We start from the raw sequence: 23,024 nt of genomic DNA, 5'->3' as shown, positions 1-23,024 counted from the left end.
GAGCAAAGCAGAGTGAAGAAGGCTGAAAGGTGAATGTAAGAGGACAAGGGAAAGATATCCCAGTTACTCCCCAATGCCTCCTCATGTCCATTTGACACTGTTGCCTGTATACAACCTGCATGTGATGATCTTTTAAGGATTTTCTATTTTCTGTCTATTCCCTGGCTCTTTCCTATACTCTTTCTTATCCACATCCTCTCAGGAATAGAAGTCTTTTACGTAAGACTGTATCTCACAGTCTTATCAAATCCCATAGTTGACACCATAATCTGTGTAGATGTTATATAAACTAATTCCATATTCTTCCATTTTAAAACTTGAGTATTACTTCTCTACATTTCTCAAAGTAGAAGCATCTCAATCCAACAGGTTACAACCAAACTCAATACCTATCCCACTACAGTGGGCACTGTTAATGGACTATCAAGATTCTCCCCCACCCCCACTGCATATCCTCTAACATAGCTTCCTAAAAACTAGATTTCTAAAGTATGCTTAACCTCTATCACAACACACCATTTTACTTGAGGAGACAGCACATGAGGTTCAAGAATAGGTCTACCTGCTTTAAACTAATTTGCATATTCCATTTCCTTAGCTAGAGGCATTGTTTAAGAAGTGTTCATGTGATCTAAGTAGATCGTTAGAGTGAATCTTAGGTCTTTTCTTTGAAATACTGGGACAGAAGTATTTTCCCCATGAATGTGAACCAAGAGGCAAGTACCCATTTTTTTATTCAGGTAGCCATCCTACCACAAAGGAATTAGAATTAAAAAAAGCCTATTTTTAAAACTGATTATTAGTTAAATGGGTTCTGGATAATAACTGGATCCTAGGACCAATAACCAGAAACCCACTCTAACTTCTCTCTTCTAATTACCTCAGTCAATAAACCCCTTTACATTTAAGTCAATTTGAGTTTGATTTTTTGTTACTTGCAGTGTAAGTGTGTGAAGGAGAGTAAACTTAAATATAAAACGAGATGCGAAAATGGCATAAAACTAGAAGTTAAAAAATACACATGTATAATTTATATATAATACAAAGCCTCTGTAAAACAAAAAAAAAGTAGAAATATGGAAAAAAAATTCCAGACACATTGGCATCATGACAGTTGTCACTGGCAAGCAAGATAAATGGGAAATCGAGATTCCGTATTTTGCAGATATAATAAGTGAATGATCTCCAGCTCTCTAAAGCCCGGAGTCAGAGGCTGGTAGGGGCTGCTTCAGGGGAGAAATCTGGCAGAAATCTGGGAAGCCAAAGGAAGGAAACAAGAAACCTGGGGCTTTCAAATTCTGTAAAAATATGTACAGACAAGCTTTTGTACAAGCGAAATTGTGAAATATTTCATGGAATTAGAGTACTTTCTATTGGGTTCAAATAAATCTATGCAATCAGATTCACATCTCCATTCTTTTTCTACTCATTCTGGCCCAGAAAATGGTGGAGTTCATTCCCATTTGGATATCTCTACGCTGTCATGAAACAGCAGCAGTTGTGGGAGCTTGCTGAGTCAGGTCGCCTGCCCCTTTCTGATAGGACAGAGGGTTCAGCTCACCTCCAGGAAGGCACACACAGAGAGAGACAAGAGAGAGCTCTGCATTTCTCCGTATCAAATGGTTAGGCCCACAGGGCCTTTAGGTCCTCCCAAGTCATCCTAGATAAAATCTCCAGTTGCCTTCTAGACTTTTTACAACCGTATCCCTAGGGCAATCTGTCATATATTCCTACTTTTGTAGGTTGAAACTACGTCTGGAATTCAGTCCTTTCTTTTCATTTCCAAGGCCAATGCCCAAGGTCAGGCCCTTATCTCATATCTCAACTACTGAATTGTTTCTTATCCAGTCTCTCTTATCTTTCTGCCTGTCCAATTCATCATTTACAGGGCTACTAGCTCCTAAGAGAAATTAATGAATGCATTTTATTTATCCCTTTTTTTCTCCCCTATGTCCAGGCACAGAAAAATTTGCTTAAGTTATTCTATGCATCCCATTTCTCACTTGAAAAAATCTCTGACGGTACCCAGTTTCCAGAGAAGCTCAAAGAGCTTAATATGCAACCTCATCATCAAGGTTGTAAACCATACTCCCCTTTAGAAAAATACCTCACTATCCTCCTCACCCCCGACTGGATGCACCAGTCACTGGGTACTACCGTATCTTCTGGAACACAAAAGCAGCAAATCTTTACAAAAGATAGGTTCTTCCTCTATAAAATTTACTTTTCCTTGGCTCTAAGTACAAAACACCTATTAGTTTTTCAAGGCTCAACTTAAATATCTTTTCCACCATAAAATCTTCCCCAATACCAGTTTCAGATTAAATTTCTTCATTCCCTGTGCCTTCAGAAGACTTTCTTTTTACTACTATTCTGACGTTTATGTTGCTTTGCTATATCACCTCGTCCAGGTTGACCTAGTTATTAGATTTCTTACCTAGTAATGAGCTAAGTGAACTGTATTTCAGCATGAAGTTAGCTGTTACTTCTCCACAAGATTTATTCTTACATCCTTTGTATTTAGCAAAGTGCATATAGTACACAATACATGTCTGGTCAATACTGCTTGAATAATTTGCCAGTGGACTAAATGTGATATGAGGACAGGAATTGTGCCTTATTCATTTATACTTCTTACAGCGACTAGAAAGAAATGAGGAACAGCAACTGTTTAATAAAGTTGAATAAAATACTGGGCCTAGAATGGCCATCTGGGTTACCAGAATATTTGGCTAAATCGAGGACAATTTGTCATTTCTTCATTCCAAAAGATTTACTGAGTATCTTGTATGTGTTAAATCTTATTCTAGGAGCTGGGGATAGAATTGTAAACAAGATTAAACCACATGCACTTTGAGGCGGAGAAAACAGTTCTAGAGCTAAGAGATCAGGCTCTCCCACCATCCCCAAATAAAGTTTTCCTTAACTCGGGAGCTCAGTTCTTAGCCACAGAAATTTGAAAGCTGAGAGTCATTAGTACCTTCTCCTTATTTTGACAAGCGTTATTTGACAAAATGTAAAATTGCTACCACTGGATGATGGTGGTGATGGTGATGATCACATTATCTTCCTCTTTAATTTCAATGTTATTCTCCAAATTCAAGCCCTCATTTTGCCTTTTTGGAACAACTAAAATTGCTTCCTAACAACTCTTTCCACTTTCATGCTTCCCATCTCTACATTCCCTTTCAAAAATTTTAAGAATAATTTTCTTAAAAAGCAACAATCTTACTATATTATAGCTATGCTCAAAAGCCCTCAATGGCTTTGCAAACACAGGGAGAACACTGTTCAGACTCCTTAGCCTCACACTCAAGGAATCTTCCAAAATTGATCCAATTTGTCCAGATTCTTTTGCACTGTTCTTCCTACAGTCTATACTCCCACAAAATTAGCTTTGGATTTTGGATCTTTGCACCTTTCACTGGGTACATTTCCATCTATCTTATTCAAATCTGCCCACATCTCAAGGCCCAATTCAAGGACCTTAAATTTGTCTCTGATTTTTCCCTTCCGCATAGGAAAGCTCAATATACTTTGTGGTTTCTCCTCTAAGCACACCTGCTTCTACCTCATATTTTGATTATTCACAAATATAGCCTATATATCTAACCAAAGCATATATAATTATCAATAAATACTTCACAGGCACTTACTATATTTCCGTTACTCCAAAAACACCTAAAATATACCATATTCGTAGTAAATATTAAACAAATTTCCATGTAATGAAAGCAAACTCCCAAACAGAAATGTACCCAAAATGAAAATAATCTTTTCCTAAATCTGAACAATAATCTCAACCAAAGAGATACATCTGAGTGCTAGAAAACTGTAGCTCATCACACTTTAAATATATATAAAAGGAGGCAGCTAAGTTAGTAAAAAAATAAAATCAAATAAAAAGCTAAGAAAATTTATTCAAAGTAATAAGGAAATATTGACTCAATCTCGCCCATTTCAGTATATGGATGTACCTCTCATTTTGTGATGCAAATACATAAACACACACACACATTATGTCCATCAATAGGAAACTATACACAGTGTCAAAATTTATTGAAATAAGAATCACAAGGAAATTTTCCTAGTTGCCATTTAATAACTTTTGTAAAATTTAATAAAAGTTTATGTGATGAAATATTTTCTCCTTTTCTTCTCTAAGGGAACAGCTTTAGATGATTGATGCCCAGTATTATGGGTCTCTATTTGTATTTCCTTATTTTAGAAGCTTTTCAAAATACAAAAATAAACTTAAAGCATTTCCAGTTATACTAAAAAGATAAAAGGTGATTATTTATAGGCAATCATATTCATGATGATAGACTCTCAGAAGGCAACTGCAAACATAAATTTTAAATGCTTTTTGGAAAGAGTTGAGAATAAAAACATTTACATAATTTCTTAGAAACCCTGGCTTTTTATTGCTGCACTTCAATATTCCCTCCAGGCAAAGGAGCAGCTACTTCAAAGATTTATTTGATAATGGAATGTTTGATTTCTCTGTTTTCCCCTTCCAATGTGGAAAGGTCTGTTGTTTTCACTCTATAGCAATGTGCTATATTTTAAAATTTGAATTGGCTCTCAACTGATAATAAAAATGGTTCTGTTTTGGCAAATTAAACATACCAATGCTAGCAATGAATATATATATTACAAATATACTATATTTTTATAAAATGGTCCATCCATGTATCAGTCATCTTTGATAAGAGAACTGCCATTTCACAATAATACAACTAGTGACTAATATCAAATGTCTAAAACTCCTACTTACCTGCCTATCCACTTCTGGGAGCAAAAGCAGGAGGTATTGTTGAAAATGCTGAGGTAAGGAAGCAAACGTATGTTTATTTATTAATGCCCTCAAGTTAGTGTTGACAAGAATAGATCCTGGGGTTTCTATGTCAATGTCCTCAGCTTTGGTCCATTTCAAGTGTCCTGTGATAAACAAGCAAGAGCATTAATTCCCTGTAGGCTGGGAAAGACATGCACATGTACATACACATATATGTACATAGCAAACATATTCAATATGTTTAATTCTGTCACTTTTAAAAGTGACATTTCAGAAAAACTTTCTAAAGCTTCTTTGTGTTTCTGCCTTATCTTAGTTGTCTTTTATTTTCATAATGTATCTTTCACTCAATATCATCTACATACCTTTTATAGATGTTACTCAAAGTAGCACCAGGTGTAGATAAAGAAGTATTTTAATTATGGTCTTCCAATTAATCAGAATTGTAAAATACTCTGGTAGCATAAATGGTAACAACTACAATTTTTATAGATTCTATAAGACCTAGGATTAATAAGAAGTAAAACAGTTCTATTAATTTTAGATATTGATAGCTAGCTGATAGCTGTGTGATTCCCCATGTATCAAGTGAAGCACAAAGCACTGGATTATTTCAAAAGATTCCTATTCAGGGTAATTGGAGGGTAATAATTTAAAAATCGATCCTCTGTTAAAAAAAATACTAGCTTCAAGGTCTAAAATACCAATACACTTTGAAGGATAATTTTACAACTCAGGGTACACTGACCTCCAATAGAAGGCTGTGTGTAGAGTTCACAACTCAAGATTATGACATACAAGAAAATAATCCACTACAAGGAAGTCAGTTGATGCATCAAACAGAATTGCCGTTTTCAGTTACGTGAGTTAAAAGAACACCTTGAATGTGAGTTGTTTTATTAGAGTATGTTTTAAATCAAGGGTCAGCAAATTATGGCCCATGAGCTATATCCAGTCCAATTTTTGTTCTGGTAAATAAAGTTTTACTGGAACATAGTAAATGTCCAATTGTTTGGCTACTCTCGAGGTCTGCCTTTGCACTACAATGCAGAATTGAAGAGTTGTGCCAGAAATAGCATGACCTGTATTTACTCTCTAGCCCTTAACAGAAAAAAACAAAACAAAACAAAACCTGTCAACTCTTGTTTTAAATAAGTAGAGACAAAAGACAGAATAAAGCCATTATTAATAAACAGGAAACCATGATGAAAGAATACGCAACTTTGAAACAGAACCAGACAGAACATCTAGAAATGAAAATTTAGTTCTTAAATTAACAAATGTAATGGACACAGTAGAGGAAAGACTTACTAAATAATTAAAATACAGAGATAGCGAAAATATCTAGAATGGAGCATTAGAAAATGATGAGTCAAAAAACAGGATAGTGAAGAAATATGGTGAATGGCATAAACAGTCAGAATGAACATCTACAGGAGTATCAGAACAGTGGCCAGAAGACTGGCAATATTTGAAGAGCTAATGGCTAAAATTTTTTTAACTGAAAAAAATGGTAAGAGTTCTCAGGTAATGAGGGGGATGCTCTCAAGGAAAGGTTGCAAGGAACAAAGATACCAGAGACACCACCACAAACATGAACCCTACAAAAGATACAAAGACTCTAAACCCACATATTTCAATAATAACACTGAATGTAAATGGGCTGAATGCTCCAATCAAAAGACATAGGGTAGCAGAATGGATTAAGAAACAAAATCCATCAATATGCTGTCTACAAGAAACTCATTTTAGACGGGAAGATACCTTCAGATTAAAAGTAAGGGGATGGAGAAATATATATCATGCTACAGGAAATCAAAAGAAAGCCGGAGTAGCGATACTTATATCAGACAAACTGGACTTTAAATTAAAGACAATCACAAGAGATGAAGAAGGGCACTACATAATAATTACAGGGTCCATCCATCAGGAAGAACTAACAATCATAAATGTCTACGCACCGAATATGGGAGCACCTAAATATCTAAAACAATTAATCACAAACAGAAACAAGCTTATAGATAAGAATGTGCTAATAGCAGGGGACTTTAATACTCCGCTTACAGCAATGGATAGGTCAACCAGACAGAAAATCACTAAAGAAATAATGGACTTGAAAGACACATTGGACCAGATGGATCTGACGGATATATTTAGAACTTTACATCCTGAGGCCAGGGAATTTACTTTCTTCTCAAGTGCGCATGGCACATTCTCCAAGATAGATCACATACTGGGACATAAAGCAGCCCTCAATAAATATAAAAGAATAGAGATCATACCATGCACACTGTCAGATCACAATGCTTTGAAACTTGAAATCAATTACAGGAAGAAGTCTGGAAAACCGCCAAAAACATGGAGGTTAAAGAACACCCTTCTAAAGAATGAATGGGCCAATCAGGCAATTAGAGAGGAAATTAAAAAATATATGGAAACAAATGAAAATGAAAACACAACAATTCAAAATCTATGGGATGCGGCCAAGGCAGTCCTAAGAGGAAAGTACATTGCTCTCCAGGCCTATTTCAAGAGATTAGAAAAAGCACAAGTCCAAAATCTAACAGCTCACCTAAAGGAGCTAGAGGCAGAGCAACAAGAACGCCCTAAACCCAGTAGAAGAAGAGAAATAGTAAAAATTAGAGCAGAAATAAACAACATAGAGACCAAAGAAACAATTGAACAGATCAATGAAACCAAGAGTTGGTTTTTTGAAAAAGTAAACAAAATTGACAAACCTCTAGCCAGGCTTATCAAAAAGAAAAGAGAGAGCACCCAAATAGACAAAATTATGAATGAAAATGGACTTATTACAACCAACCCCTCAGAAATACAAGCAATTATCAGGGAATACTATGAAAAATTATATGCCAACAAATTGGACAACTTAGAAGAAATGGACAAATTCCTAAACACACACTCACTACCAAAATTCACACGGGAAGAAATAGAAAACCTGAACAGACCCATAACGAGTGAAGAAATCGAATCAGTGATCAAAAATCTCCCAACAAATAAGAGCCCTGGACCTGATGGTTTCCCTGGGGAATTCTACCAGACATTTAAAACAGAATTAATCCCAATTCTTCTCAAGCTATTCCAAAAAATAGAAGTCGAAGGAAAACTCCCGGACTCATTTTATGAAGCCAGCATCACTCTGATTCCCAAGCCAGACAGAGATCCAACAAAAAAAGAGAACTATAGGCCAATATCCTTGATGAATACGGATGCAAAAATTCTCAACAAGATCCTTGCAAATCGAATCCAGCAGCATATCAAAAGAATCATCCACCAAGATCAAGTGGGATTCATTCCTGGGTTACAGGGCTGGTTCAACATTCGCAAATCAATCAATGTGATCCATCATATCAATAAAAGAAAAGATAAAAACCATATGATCCTGTCAATAGATGCAGAAAAAGCATTTGACAAAATACAGCATCCCTTCTTAATAAAGACTCTCGAGAAAGTTGGGATAGAAGGAACCTACTTAAACATCATCAAAGCCATCTATGAGAAGCCTTCAGCTAACATCATCCTCAACGGGGAAAAACTGAGAGCTTTCCCCCTGAGATCAGGAACACGACAGGGATGTCCACTCTCACCACTGTTGTTTAACATAGTGCTGGAAGTCCTAGCATCAGCCATCAGACAACAAAAGGAAATCAAAGGCATCAGAATTGGCAAAGAGGAAGTCAAACTTTCACTCTTCGCAGATGACATGATACTCTACATAGAAAACCCGACAGACTCCACCAGAAGCCTACTAGAACTGATCCAAGAATTCAGCCAAGTTGCAGGGTACAAAATCAACGTACAGAAATCGGTTGCATTTTTATACACCAATAATGAAGCAACAGAAAGAGAAATCAAGAAACTGATCCCATTCACAATTGCACAAAAAACCATAAAATACCTCGGAATAAACCTAACCAAGGATACAAGAGATCTGTATGATGAAAACTATAGAAAACTTATGAAGGAAATTGAAGAAGACACAAAGAAATGGAAAAACATTCCATGCTCATGGATAGGAAGAATAAATATAGTTAAGATGTCATTACTACCTAAAGCACTCTACACATTCAATGCAATTCCAATCAAAATTGCACCAGCATACTTCTCAAAACTAGAACAAACTATCCAAAAATTTGTATGGAACCACAAAAGACCCCGAATAGCCAAAGTAATACTGAAAAATAAAACCAAAACGGGAGGTATCACCATCCCAGACTTCAGCCTCTACTACAAAGCTGTCATCCTCAAGACAGTATGGTATTGGCACAAAAACAGACACATAGACCAATGGAACAGAATTGAGAACTCAGAAGTGGACCCAAAAGTATACAGCCAACTGATCTTTGACAAAGCAGGAAAGAATATCCAATGGAAAAAAGACAGCCTTTTTAACAGATGGTGTTGGGAGAACTGGACAGCAACATGCAGAAGAATGAAACTAGATCATTTTCTCACACCATGCACAAAAATCAACTCAAAATGGATAAAGGACCTGAACGTGAGACAGGAAACTATCAACACCCTAGAGGAGAAAGCAGGAAACAACCTCCTTGACCTCCACCGCAGCAACTTCTTACTTGACACATCCCCAAAAGCAAGGGAATCAAGAGCAAAAATAAACTGTTGGGACCTCATCAAGATTAAAAGCTTCTGCACAGCCAAGGAAACAACCCAGAAAATTAATAGGCAACCAACGGAATGGGAAAAGATAGTTGCAAATGACATATCAGATAAAGGGTTAATATCCAGAATCTATAAGGAACTCACCAAACTACACGCCCGAAAAACAAACAACCCAGTGAAGAAATGGGCAGAAGACATGAACAGACACTTCTCCAAAGAGGACATCCAGATGGCCAACAGACACATGAAACGATGCTCAGCATCCCTCCTCATCAGGGAAATACAAATCAAAACCACACTGAGATACCACCTCACGCCAGTCAGAGTGGCTAAAATGAGCAAATCAGAGAACTCTAGATGCTGGCGAGGATGTGGAGAAACGGGCACCCTCCTACACTGTTGGTGGGAATGTAAACTGGTACAGCCCCTCTGGAAAACAGTGTGGAGGTTCCTCAGGAAACTAACAATAGAACTCCCCTATGACCCAGCAATAGCACTGCTAGGAATTTACCCAAGGGATACAGAAATGCTGAGGCATAGGAGCACATGTACCCCAATGTTCATAGCAGCACTCTCCACAATAGCTAAAACATGGAAAGAGCCTAAGTGTCCATCAACAGATGAATGGATCAAGAAGATGTGGTTTATCTATACCATGGAATACTACATGGCAATGAGAAACAATGAAATCTGGCCATGTGTAGCAACATGGATGGACCTTGAGGGTGTTATGCTGAGAGAAATAAGTCAGGCAGAGAAGGACAAATATCATATGTTTGCACGTATAGGAGGATTAGGAGGAACTTAACTGAGGAATGAGGGGGAAAAGAAGGGGGGAAATGGTGGGGGAAAGGGAGAGAGGCAAACCATGAGAGACTCTTGAATGCTGACAAAAACTAAGGACTGATGCATGTGGGGGGAAGGAGGGATGGGCATGGAAGAGGACACTTGTGGGGATGAGCACTGGTGTTATGTGGAAACTAATTTGACAATAAACTATTTGTAAAAAAAATAATAATAAAATAAAATAAAATAAAATAATAAAACCTCTAGAATAAAACATAAGGCAAAAACTTTAAAAAAAAAAAGAGTTCTCAGGTAAAGCAATACATCAAATCTGAAGATGGACAAATACCCACTTCCGGCTGATATGTTGACATTGTAAAACATCAACAATAAAAAGGATATCATAAAACAATTTTAAGAAAAATAGATTATATCTAAAGAGATGACAATAGGAACACAGAAATCTTATCAATAAATAACAGAATACAGTGGAATATCTTCAAAGGGCCAAGAGAATGTGTCAATCTAGAATTTTATTAATAATAAAGTCTCTCAAAAATGCAATGATGGCAATAATTAAAGAATCTTTTTTAGCGTCCAAAATGGAAATTCTATTCTTTAGAGAATTTCATTAAAATAATCAGTAGTGGATATTCTCATTAAATGAAGAAATTAAATCGAAGAAGGAATAAATGGGTTGCAGAAGCAATGGCAAACTAAAAGACTAATAGATCAGAGCAACTCCAAGTAAATATTAATGATGAAAAATAATACTAATGACTAATAAGAGTTAAATACAGAAAATAGATAAGTTAAATAAAAAGGAAATAAAATGGAAAACAACTGCATGCAAGATGTGAAGAAGTGACTGAAATAAGAGCGCTATTAAACCCTGGCATTATTTGAGAGGAGAGGACAATAGCCTAGTTCCTTACTTGGTTAAAACTCTGTAGGTGGAATGCCTGGTGGCTCATTCAGTTAAGCGTCTAACTTCAGCTCAGGCTTCGGACTCCTGCTCCACAAGTATGAGCCTCCCCTCAGGCTCTGTGTCTCCCTCCCTCTCTGCACCTCCCCCTCTCATGCTCTCTCTCTCTCTCTTTCTCTAAAGTAAATAAACCTTAAAAAGAAAAAAAACAACTCTACAGGTAACCACTAGAGCCAATGAAAAAGAATTATAACTTCCAAATAAGTGTATGGATGGAAATCTCAATGAATCAAATGGAAGGCATAAAAGCAGAAAAAAAATTAAGTTCAACAAAATCAAAATAATATTAAGTGGTTTTTCATACTTGATTTACAAAGTAATGTAATCTACCTATGTGTTGCTTGCAAAAAATATACTTAATAATCATAGGGAATGGATGAAAATGAAATAAAGACATATTAGCCCCAGACTCAAAAGAAAAACAAAATCATACAACAATATTAACATCAGACAAGATACACAATGGTAGAAAACCTTATTGGGGATGAGAAAGATCATTCCTTAGGTATAAAAGGAACAATTCACTGAGAAGATAAAATGACCCTAAATCTGCATCCATTTAAGATGGATCTGCCAGCTCAGAGCCTGGAGCCTGTTTCAGTCTGTGACTCCCTCTCTCTCTGACCCTCCCCTGCTCACGCTGTCTCTCTCTCTCTCTCTCCTAGAAATAAATAAAACATTTAAAAAAAATTAAAACTGTGAGAATTAAAAGAGAAAATGCCATTACACAATGCTAGTGAGAAGTGTTAACATCTTCTGCCAGAAACTGAAACATCAGACAAAAAAACTTGCCTTAATACAGAGAACTTTAACAACTCAATAAACGTTGAACCAATGAATTTAACATAGGTCACTGCACTGAGCTGTTAGAGAAAGCAATGTTTTGTCAGCACTCAAGGAACAGTAAAACAAACAAACCTGACCTGTGAGTGTCTGTGAGTGTCTACAAATACTGATGAACAATTGAAACCTCATCTAATTAGGTAGCAATAACACAAACATAGCAACTCTCCAGTCCTCCCATACCCATTACATAGTTTGACATTCAAAAGCATACTTTTAAGTAGTTCATAAGTAAAAGAAAATTCAATGGAAATTATAAATATCTGGATTCTAAGTGACAATGCCAAAACTTGTGAAAAGCAATTCGGTTTTAAAGGTTAATTTTACCTATTACAGAAAAGAATAAAAAAATTGAAAATTAAAGTTACGTGTGCAAATCAAGAAGTTAATAAATGAACTACACAAAAACTTGATAAAGAAGGGAAGATTACAAAAATAAGAGTATACATTAATGGAACAGAAGGACAATGAAGACCAAAACAACCACAAAAGGGTTTTTTTTGTTGTTGTTCCACTTTGTTTTTTTGTGTTAGACTAATAAAATAGATATACTTCTGGTGAGAGATCACATAAATAAAGAGGAATGAAAAGTAGGACATAACTCTAGATACAGTATACAAGGAAGATATAATACTATGACTTGTGAGTCTGAGCCCTGTGTAAGGCTTGATGCTGATAGTACAGAATCTGCTTGGGATTCTCTTTCTCCCTCTCTCTGCCTCTCCCCTGCTTGCTCTCTCTCTTTCTCTCTCAAAATAATAAACTTAAAAAAACAGTAACAAGACCAGTATGAGAGAAAAAAATATTATCAGCCAACCCCACTTACAAAGACACCAAAAAGTACAAAAGTTGTATTATTTTTAAAAAATCTAAAGCAAATCTGACATTTATTCAGTCAAGGAAGTAGGTGTATAGGTGTCTGCTTTATTAGTACTCTATCTGTATTTTTCTATAAGTTTAGTCTTTCACAATTAAAAAAAAAAAAAGACTACAAGGAAAGAAGAATTAGGGAGAAGTTACTGTTCCCAGCAATGGAGGCAAAGGCAAAACCTAGAGACAAAAAGTGTGAGAAATCTAGGAAAGAAGTCTTCTTAATTCTCCTTTATGAGAATATTCTGAATATTCTCATATGAAGGAGTTGAGATCATTTACCAAGAGTGATTATGACTATGAAGAGGTTTGGGAAACTGAGAGAATTGTAAGACTTTGAACCATGTTATAAGCAATGTGAGAAGCAGGACCTTTGGGGTTGGTTACTATTTAGTATGGTTCAAAATCTTTAAGAATACCATTGATAAAAGAAGATCCATAATCTTCTAGAGGTACATAATCTTTTATGACAAACTCAAAAGAAAATCTATTTCAAATATGTCCAACTAAGCAAGAATATGTTCCATAATTTTGGAACAAAGACAGAGCAGATAAACTTATTGCTAACTTTGTAGCCATACAGGATGTTTAATTCCATTTTAATTATCCTTACACACTTACTCTTAATTGGCTTAAGAACAATCCAATTATATCTGATTGTCTTATCTTATTAAAAAGCTGGTAGCTCATCTCCCTACAGCATTCAAAGGAAGAAAAAGATGTCATTTTAGTGACACTAATTCCTGGACACTAGAGAGTATAAAGTAGCTGTGGTCTGGAGAAGGGGAAATGAGAAGCATCAGTTGCCTACCTGCCACTGCAAGAGTCTATGACATACATGAAGACACTAGACTGGCCTTAGGATAAAAAATCATGGGGAATACGTCCAATCAGGATCAGGGAAATTCTCTATTATTTTGACAAAGGGAGTTCAAATACCACCAATCTGAGTAAAGGTTACAGACTCTGGGGCACTGGTTGATCAATGGGTAGTCTGTTGGCTTAAAGATTCCTATTTCCAAGAAGGGAACCTACAGAGGATTTATGCATAAAATGCACAAACAGAGACCCAGACATAACACTAACCTAGAGGGAAGGAGCACATGCAAGAAGCAGACCAGGGTCTTCGGTTACAAGAGGAACTGCCCAAAGAAATACACAAAGAGTTCAAAACGAAAGAGTTCTTCATTGTCTCCAAGAAATTGGAGAGGAATGATTCTAAAAAGCTCAGAGAATAAAAACAGGCTTTCAAAGAGTCAGTCTAAATGGGGGTGGGGGGGCGGGAAATTACAGGGAACAAAAGCAAATCATCTACAATGTGATTCAACTTAAACTTCACAAAGGAAGTAATTGTATAAAAAGTCTAAAAGTCTATTTGGTAGCAATGACTATTAAAACATAGTACTGAGGTTAAAAAACTATGTGGGTTATGGTTACAAAACAGAATATAAATGTTAACGTTGATGTTTAAAAATAAAATTAACAAAAATATGGAGTAGGAGGGAGTCTATATTATCCAAAGGTAATGAGAAATCAAAAAAGAATCAGTTTATCATGTTTTAGTATCTTGGGAGAAAACTTTTAGGAATGAACATATCTTGTGGCAATGTTTAGCAATTTTGGTGTGGGTTTTTCTTTTATTTCTGTTATTTTTATTATTCAGCTAAAATTAATTAAATTTAATACTTTTAATTAAAGTGATTAATACAGCTTTTTTCTAAGATGATCTCTGGTTGTAGATACACGTTAAGAGATGTGAAATCACTTTCTTCCACCAGGTGAGGATAAGCGAAGTCTGACTTAGAAGAGGTCCTTCATCTGACTCTGCAGGTGTCCTGATCTCAGACTTTCAGCCTCTAGACTGGAATTATGATGCCAGAGTAATCAGAGGATGCTGTGCTTGCTGCATAGCTTGAACACAGCTCGATAAATACTGGATCATTCTAAATACCCAGGAAATCTATCTAAGGGCCACATGACTGGGAGAAGAGAAGAGGCCACATGGTGGAGGGTAGGAGGTGAGGAGATGTGACTTGCAAGAGAAAAGGAGCATGGGTACTGTGGAGAGGAGGACCCCTGATCAGGGAGAGAGAAGAAAGAGAAGAGAGGGAAGAGAGAGAAGAGAGAAAGAGAGCGAGAAAGGAGCATTGCACAGGGGTTCACACAAGGAAAACTCTTCTCCAATGCCACTGACTGGAAAATGAGAAATTCTGATTATCTTCAGTGTTTACAACCAACAGAGCTCGAAGACCAGAGTTTCAGAGTTCTGCACCATGGCTGGTGTGGAGCCAGCAAACACTGCAGTGCTCCTGTGGAGAAGGAAGGCAGAAGCCCAGGAGTAGATGGTATGGTGTGAGGATCCCCTGGGACACACTGGGAAAGATGTTTCCCCTTCTTGGAGTGCATCTGGGAGAGGTGGCATTGCCGCTCAGGGGACAAAAGAGCTGGCAGGTGCCATTGTGCTGCCCCATTCATTAGCATAGGCATACTGATGCCTGCAGAGGGTGGCTAACCTGGACTCAGGCTTTTTGCTGTGCTTTACTCTGAACTCTAAGCTCCTGCATGTTAGTGTGACTGCCCTTCTAGGACAAACCAGCATCTGTTCTGGAGCGACATGACCCTCCCCCAGAGGACTAGCATGGGTCTATGCCATACTGGGTCCCTAACATTTGGAGTTTTGAAACTTAGCCAGCATGTCTGAGATAAAACATGGGTTTACTGCCCTGCCCAGTGAGCAGACGGCCCTGACACAAATGTCCCAGATCCCTAGGACTTGTGAGGGGAGACTATTTGCTCTTCTTTGAGGACTTTCCAGACAGTGGTGGGTGTGAACTCATTCTCTGGGGACAAGATAGAGGGCTAACACCATTCTTCTCCCCCGCCCATCAGCATGAACAAACTATAGTGACCAGCCCAGCACCTACAGAGGAGGCTTATACCAAGCCATGCCCCCTGCACTCTACAGGTGCTTCTTTGCCAGGTGAAATGAGCCTGAGACAAAGAGTAGCAGATTCCTCCCCTAGAAGACCAGCACAAATTTCTACCAAGCCTACTGACCATAGACAGCTGCAAAGCTTCAGCTGTAGTGGAAACAGGATTAGGCCTCTTAACAGGCAGACCAGAACACACCTAGTAAAGATTTTTCACAGTCTGGACAAGGTTCAAACACTGCCCACTGCAGGCAAGGAGAAATTCTCCAAAGGACTGACCCCAGAGAAAGAGCAGCCAAACCACAGAATATAGCATATACCAGAAACAATTCCTAAAGCACAGGCCCTGGGAAGTTTATGACCTCTTCTTCATAAGCCATTACTCTCAGGAGCAGGAAACACAGGCTTTCCTAACACAGAGAAGAAGACAAAGGCCTAGACAAATGCCGATATGGAGGAATTCATTCCAAAACGAAACAAGAAATGGTCACGGCCAGAGATCTAATCGAAACAGATATAAGTAATATGCCTGACTCAGAATTTAAAACAACAATTATAAGGATACTAGCTGGACTTGAGAAAAGCACAGAAAACACCAAAGAGTCTCTTTCCACAGAGATAGAAGATGAAAAACTAGTCAGGCCTAAATAAAAAATGTTACAACCCAGATGCAGAACCAACTGGTTGTAAAGACCCCATGGATGGAAGAAGCAGAGGAACAAATAAATGACAAGGTAGATAAAATTATGGAAGATAATGAAGCCCAAAAGAGGAAAATAAAAATACTGGCTCATGAATATAGACTTAGAGAACTCAGTAACTCCATAAAGTGAAATAACATTGGTATCATAGGAGTCCTAGGAATAGAAGAGGGGGGAAAAGGGGCAGAAGGTTTATTTGAGGAAATTATAGCTTAAAAGTTCCCAAATCTGGGGAAGGAAATAGACATCTAAATCCAGGAGGGAGTGAGAAGTTCCATCAAAATAAAAAAAAAAAAAAGTAGGACAACATCAAGACATATGGTAGTAAAATTTGCAAAATATGGAGATAAGGAAAAATCCTAAAAGCAGCAAGGGAAAATAAATCCCTAATTTACAAGGGAAGACAAATAAGATTGGCAGTAGATCTCTGCACAGAAACTTAACAGGCCAGAAGGGAGTGGCATGATATATTCAACATGCTGAACGGGGAAAATATGCAGCCAAGAATACTCTATCCACCAAGGCTTGTCATTCAGAAGAAGGAGAGATAAAGTTTTCCAGACATACAAAAACTAAAGGGGTTCATGACCACAAATCCAGCCCTGCAAGAAATACTAAAGGGGAGTCTTTGAGTGGGAAAGAAAGACAAAAAGCACCAAAGACTAGAAAGGAAAAAAGAAAATCTCCAGAAACAACAACTTAACAGGTAATACGATGGTGCTAAATTCATACCTATCAATAATCATTCTGAATATAAATGAACTAACCGCTCCAATCAAAAGACATACGGTTTTAGAATGGATTAAGAAAAAAAGACCCTTCCATATTCTGCCTACAAGAGACTCATTTTAGACTTAAAGACACCTGCAGATTGAAAGTGAGGGAATAGAGAACCATTTATCACACTAATAGACATCAAAAAAAAAGTGGAGTAGCCCAGACAAACTAGATTTTAAACTAAAAACTGTAACAAAAAATGAAGAAGGGCACTATATTATAATAAAGAGGTCTATCCAATAAGAAGATCTAATAACTGTAAACATTTATGCCCCAACTTGGAAGCCCCCAAATATATAAAACAATTAATAGCAAACATAAAGAAATGCATTGATTAAAATAGAATAACAGTAGGGGACTTAAACAACCCACTTACAGCAATGGACAGATCATCTAAGCAGAAAATCAATAAGAAAACAATAATTTTGAATGACAAACTGGACCAGACGGACTTAACAGATATATTCAGAATATTTCATCCTAAAGCAGCAGGATACACATTCTCTTCAAGTGCACATGGAACATTTCTTCAGAATAGATCACAAATTATCCCACCAAACCAGTCTCAACAAATTAAAAAAAAAAAATTGGTCATACCATGCATCTTTTCTGACAACACCACTATGAAACTAAAAGTCAACCAAAAGAAGAACTCTATAATACATGAAGGCTAAATAAATAATGAGTATGTCAATCAGGAAATAAGAGAAGAAATAAAGAACTACATGGAAGCAAAGGAAGGTGAAAACATAACAGTCTAAAACCTCTGAAATGAAGCAAAAGCAGTTCTAAGAGGGAATTTTATAACAGCAATACAGGCCTATCCCAAAAAGCAAGAAAAATTTATTAAAAAACAACCTAACCTTACACATCAAGATGCTAGAAAAGAACAAGAGAGAAAACCTAAAACCAGCAAAAGGAATGGAATAATAAAGATTAGACAGGAAATAAATGATAATAGAAACTAAAAAAAAAAAAAAATCAATGAACAGATCAATGAAACCAGAAGCTGGTTCTTTGAAAAAAATTAATAAAATTGATAAACCCTATCCAGACTTTATCGAAAAGAAAAGAGAAAGGACCCAAATAAATAAAATCACAAATGATAGAGGAGAAATCATAACCAACACCACAGAAATGCAAACAATTATAAGAGAATATTATGAAAATCTATATACCAACAAATTAAGCAATCTGGTAGAAATGGATAAATTCATAGAAACATATAAACTATGAAAACTGAAACAGGAAGAAATAGAAAATTTGAATAGACCCATAACAGGCAAAGAAATGGAATCAGTAATCAAGAAACTCCCAACAAACCAAAGTCCAGGGCCAGATGGCTTCACAGTAGAATTCTACCAAACATTCAAAGAACAGTTAATACCTTTTCTTTTCAAACTGATTCAAAAAATAAAAATGGAAGAAAAATTCCAAACTCATTGTACAAGGCCAGAATTATCTTGATTCTAAAACCAGACAAAGACCCCACCATAAAAAATTACAGGTCATTATCCCTGAGGAACAAAGATGCAAAAATCCTCAACAAAATACTGTACTAGCAAATTGAATCCAATAGTACATACATTAAAATAATTATTTACCACGATCAAGTGGGATTTATTTCTGGGCTGCAAGGGTGGTTCAATGTTTGTAAATCCTTCAATATGAGACACCACACTAATAAAAGAAAGGGTAAAAATCATAAAATCCGGTCAATAGATGGCACTTACTTGATAAAAACCCTTAACAAAGTAGGAATAGGGGAAGATACTTCAACATAATAAAGGCCATATATGAAGGTCCCACAGATAAGATCATCCTCAATGAAGAAAAACTGAGAGGTTTTCCTCTCAGGTCTGGAACAAGAGAGGGATGTCCACTCTCACCATTGTTATTTAACATAGCACTGGAAGTCCTAGCCTCACCAGTAATCAGGAATAAAAAGCATCCAAATTGGAGAAAAAAGTCGGACTTTCACTATTCACACATAGGTCTATGGAGAAAACCCAAAAGATTTCACACAAAAAAACTGCAAGAACTAATATATGGATTTAGTAAAGTCACAGGATACGAAATCAATGTGCAGAAATCTGTTACATTTCTATACACCAAAACTGAAGCAGAACACGGAGAAATCAAGGAATGATGGCATTTACAACTGCAACAAAACCATAAGATAACCTAGGAATAAACCTAACCAAAGAAGTAAAAGATCTGTACTCTGAAAACTACAGAACACTGATGCAAGAAACTGAGGACACAAATAAATGGAAAAACATTCCATGCTCATGGAATGGAAGAACAAACATTGTTAAAATGCCTATATCACCCAAAGCAATCTATACACTAAATGCAATCCCCATCATTAAAATACCATCAGCATTTTTCACAAAGCTAGAACAGGCAACAAGCTCTTTCACTTCAGCCATAGCAACTTATTACTAGACACATCTCCGGGTACAAGGGAAACAAAAGCAAACATAAACTATCTAGACTGGATCAAGATAAAAAGCAAAGAAAGCAATCAGCAAAACTAAAAGGCAACCTTCAGAATGGGAGAAGATATTTGCAAATGACATATCTGATAAAGGATTAGTATCCAAAATCTATGAAGAATTTATCAAACTCAATACCCAAAAAACAAATAATCCAGTGAAGAAATGGATAGAAGACATGAATAGACACTTTCCCAAAGAAGAGATTCAGATGCCTAACAGACACATGAAAAGATGCTCAACATCACTCATCATCAAGGAAATACAAATCAAAACCACAATGAGATACCACCTCACAACTGTCATAATGGATAAAATTATCAAAATAGGAAACAACAGACATTAGTGAGGATGCAAAGAAAGGGAAGACTCTTAAACTGCTGGTGGGAATGCAAACTGGTGCAGCCACTCTGGAAAACAGTATGGAGGTTCCTCAAAAAGTTCAAAATAGAACTACCTTATGTTCCACCAACTGAAAAACTAGATATTTATCTAAAGGATACAAAAATACTGATTTGAAGTGGCACATGCACCCAGATGTTTATAGCAGTATTATCAACAATAAAGCCCAAAGCAGCAATTAACTAATGAATAATTTAAAAAGTTATATATAAAAATCTACATTCATACAATAAATATAAAATTTTTATATTTTATATATTATTTATATATTTTATACACTATATATGATTCATATTTATATATTTGGAATATATAAAATGGAATATTACTCAGCCATCAAAAAGAATGAAATCTTGCCATTTGCAATGACATGAATGGAGCTAGAGTGTATTATGCTAAGTGAAATAAATCAGTCAGAGGAAGACAAATACCTTATGAATTGATTCATATGTGGAATTTGAGAAATAAAACAGATGAACATGGTGAGGGGGAAGAGAGAGAAAGGGAGACAAACCATAAAAGAAACTCTTAAATATAGAGAACTGAGAGTTGCTAGAGGGGAGGTGGTGGGAGAAGGGGTAGATGTGTGATAGACATTAAGAAGCGCACTTGCTGGAGCATCTGGATGGCTTAGTCAGTTAAGCATCCAACTCTTGGTTTTGGCTCAGGTCATAATCTCATGAATCTTGAAATAAAACCCTGTGTCAGGCTCTGCTCTGACAGTGAGGAGCCTGTTTGGGATTCTCTCTCTCCTTCTCTCTGCCCCTCCCTTACCTCAATATAAACAAATATTTTTTCTTTAATGAGGGCATTTCTGTGATGAGCACTGGGCATTATATGGAAGTGATTACAAAAAAAAGAGATGTAAAATCATGTTTATACAACACTGAGAGAATTCTTTTGGATGATAGGATTTAGGGATATTATTCAAATTTTATTTTAATTTTTCTGAATTAATTTTAGGAGTATGTAACATTTTATGAAACCAGCAAAGTTGTAATTCTTCACTACAAAAAGATTAAACCAAATAAAATACATTGGAATGGATCCTAGACATTGGGCTCAGTGAGGATATTTATTAAAAACCCCTCAGAGATATCCGTTAGAAGCTTATATTTGTTTAGCCAAGTACTTTTTAAACTCCTACTGTGTCATCAGGCAGGAAGAAGTATAATTAAGACCTAGTTTAGGTCAATGACCCCAAATTCAAGGAACTTACATTTTAGTTAGGAGAATATGTGAGAAATTAATATAAAACAAATAGAAAATATCATTAAACAATTTTTAAAAATGTTTACAACCTATCATCTTAGTGGCCTGAAGACCGTGAGATGATAATGTACCAGGATTATCTCAGAAAAGTACATCGGGGAGGTTTTAAATGAGTTTCATCTTTTGCTAAAACAAGAAGAAAGGCTATGAAGCAACTGTTCAAGCAAGAAAACATGCTTCAACCCCTGTTTTCAGCTGTCACCAACCTTTCATCTCATGAGATGCACTTTCTACTGTCTGATTACTTGCTAGTCTACTATTAACTATTATCCTAATTTGCAAGACCTGTGACAATAAAGGAGCCTACTAGGTATTGTTAGCATTTGTTTTTATGTGTATCAGAATAGTGTTTTCTACCACTTATGATATAAAAGTGGGTGACACCAACAATACTTTGTTGGTTAGTTTCTTATTACAACATCATTAGAGAAATATTCTTTAGATCTATTATTTTTCACCTGTACCCACTCACCATGTTATTGTGTCTACTCAATCAGAGAGCTACTCAGGGAAATATTCTCATAATTTTCAGAACCCTGGTCAAGAAGAACAACAAAAAGCCAAAAGAAGACAAAAAAACCTAATGCTGAGTGATGTATTTCTTTCATGTTTTTTTATTTATTTTAAGAGAGAGTGTGTAAAAGGAACAGAAAGGGAGGTAGAGAGAGAGAATCCCAAGCTGACAGCACAGAGCTCGACGTGAGATTGATCTCAAAACCATGAGATAATGATCTTAGCCAAAATTAAGAGTCAAACACTTTAACTGACTGAGACACCGGAATGCCCTGTGATAAGTTTCTCATAAAAGTTTCAACACTGGGTTGCCTGGGTGGCTCAGTCAGTTTAAGCATCTGACTTCAGTTCAGGTCATAATCTCACGGTTCGTCAGTTTGAGGTCCCCCCCCGCTTCCTTGGGCACTGTCAGATTCTCTGTCTCCCTGTGTCTCCCTCCCTCTCTGCCCTTTCTCTGCTTATTTAAGCATGCTCTGTCTCAAAAATGAATAAATAAAACATTTTAAAAAGCATTTAAAACAAAAAGCCTTCAACATCATCATCAGAAGAACTAGAATAACTGAGGGCTACTAAAGCTCAATAATTTTTTTATTGTGGGCTTCTAACCCTCTCCAGGGAAACTGGCATATGAAGGGACCTGATAGAGTTCTATGGGCTTTCTTACTGCAGTGTCCTCAGGGAAGCACACCAGGGTCCCTTGTGCCGGGGGCTACATGCCTGAGCTTCCAAGAAGACCCAGGAGAAATCTATATCTGAATAGGGTGACTACCCTGTAATTTGACTAATTAAGTAATTGTTAGAGAGCAAAAGGAAGCACCTTGGGGACAATCAGAAGTCCTATATATCTGCTAGGGAAATCTCACAATATGGATGACAATTTAGACTTTCAACAAAACATCTGATTTTGACTAGATTCACTTTAAGTTAGAACAGACTTACACCATTTGTTTTAATTCAGAAAGGTTTCGACAGGTTAGGAGCTTTATACAGTTACCGCCACCTCGAGAA

At 36.5% G+C, this 23,024-nt stretch overlaps 1 protein-coding gene across 1 annotated transcript in view; it reads right to left on the bottom strand.

Annotated features, from left to right (window-relative positions):
* ASXL3 (ASXL transcriptional regulator 3) overlaps positions 1–23,024 on the bottom strand; it is a 185,969-nt gene that overhangs the window by 60,139 nt on the left and 102,806 nt on the right. The window contains exon 8 of the mRNA XM_039257384.1: positions 4,778–4,941. Coding sequence (XP_039113315.1) covers positions 4,778–4,941 — 164 coding nt within the window. The remainder of the gene's footprint in view (positions 1–4,777; positions 4,942–23,024) is intronic.

The sequence above is a fragment of the Hyaena hyaena genome, unplaced genomic scaffold (genome assembly GCF_003009895.1).
Source record: "Hyaena hyaena isolate Hyena2069 unplaced genomic scaffold, ASM300989v1 scaffold_616, whole genome shotgun sequence".
Classification (NCBI taxonomy): domain Eukaryota; kingdom Metazoa; phylum Chordata; class Mammalia; order Carnivora; family Hyaenidae; genus Hyaena; species Hyaena hyaena.
This window is presented reverse-complemented; position numbering and strand designations above follow the sequence as displayed.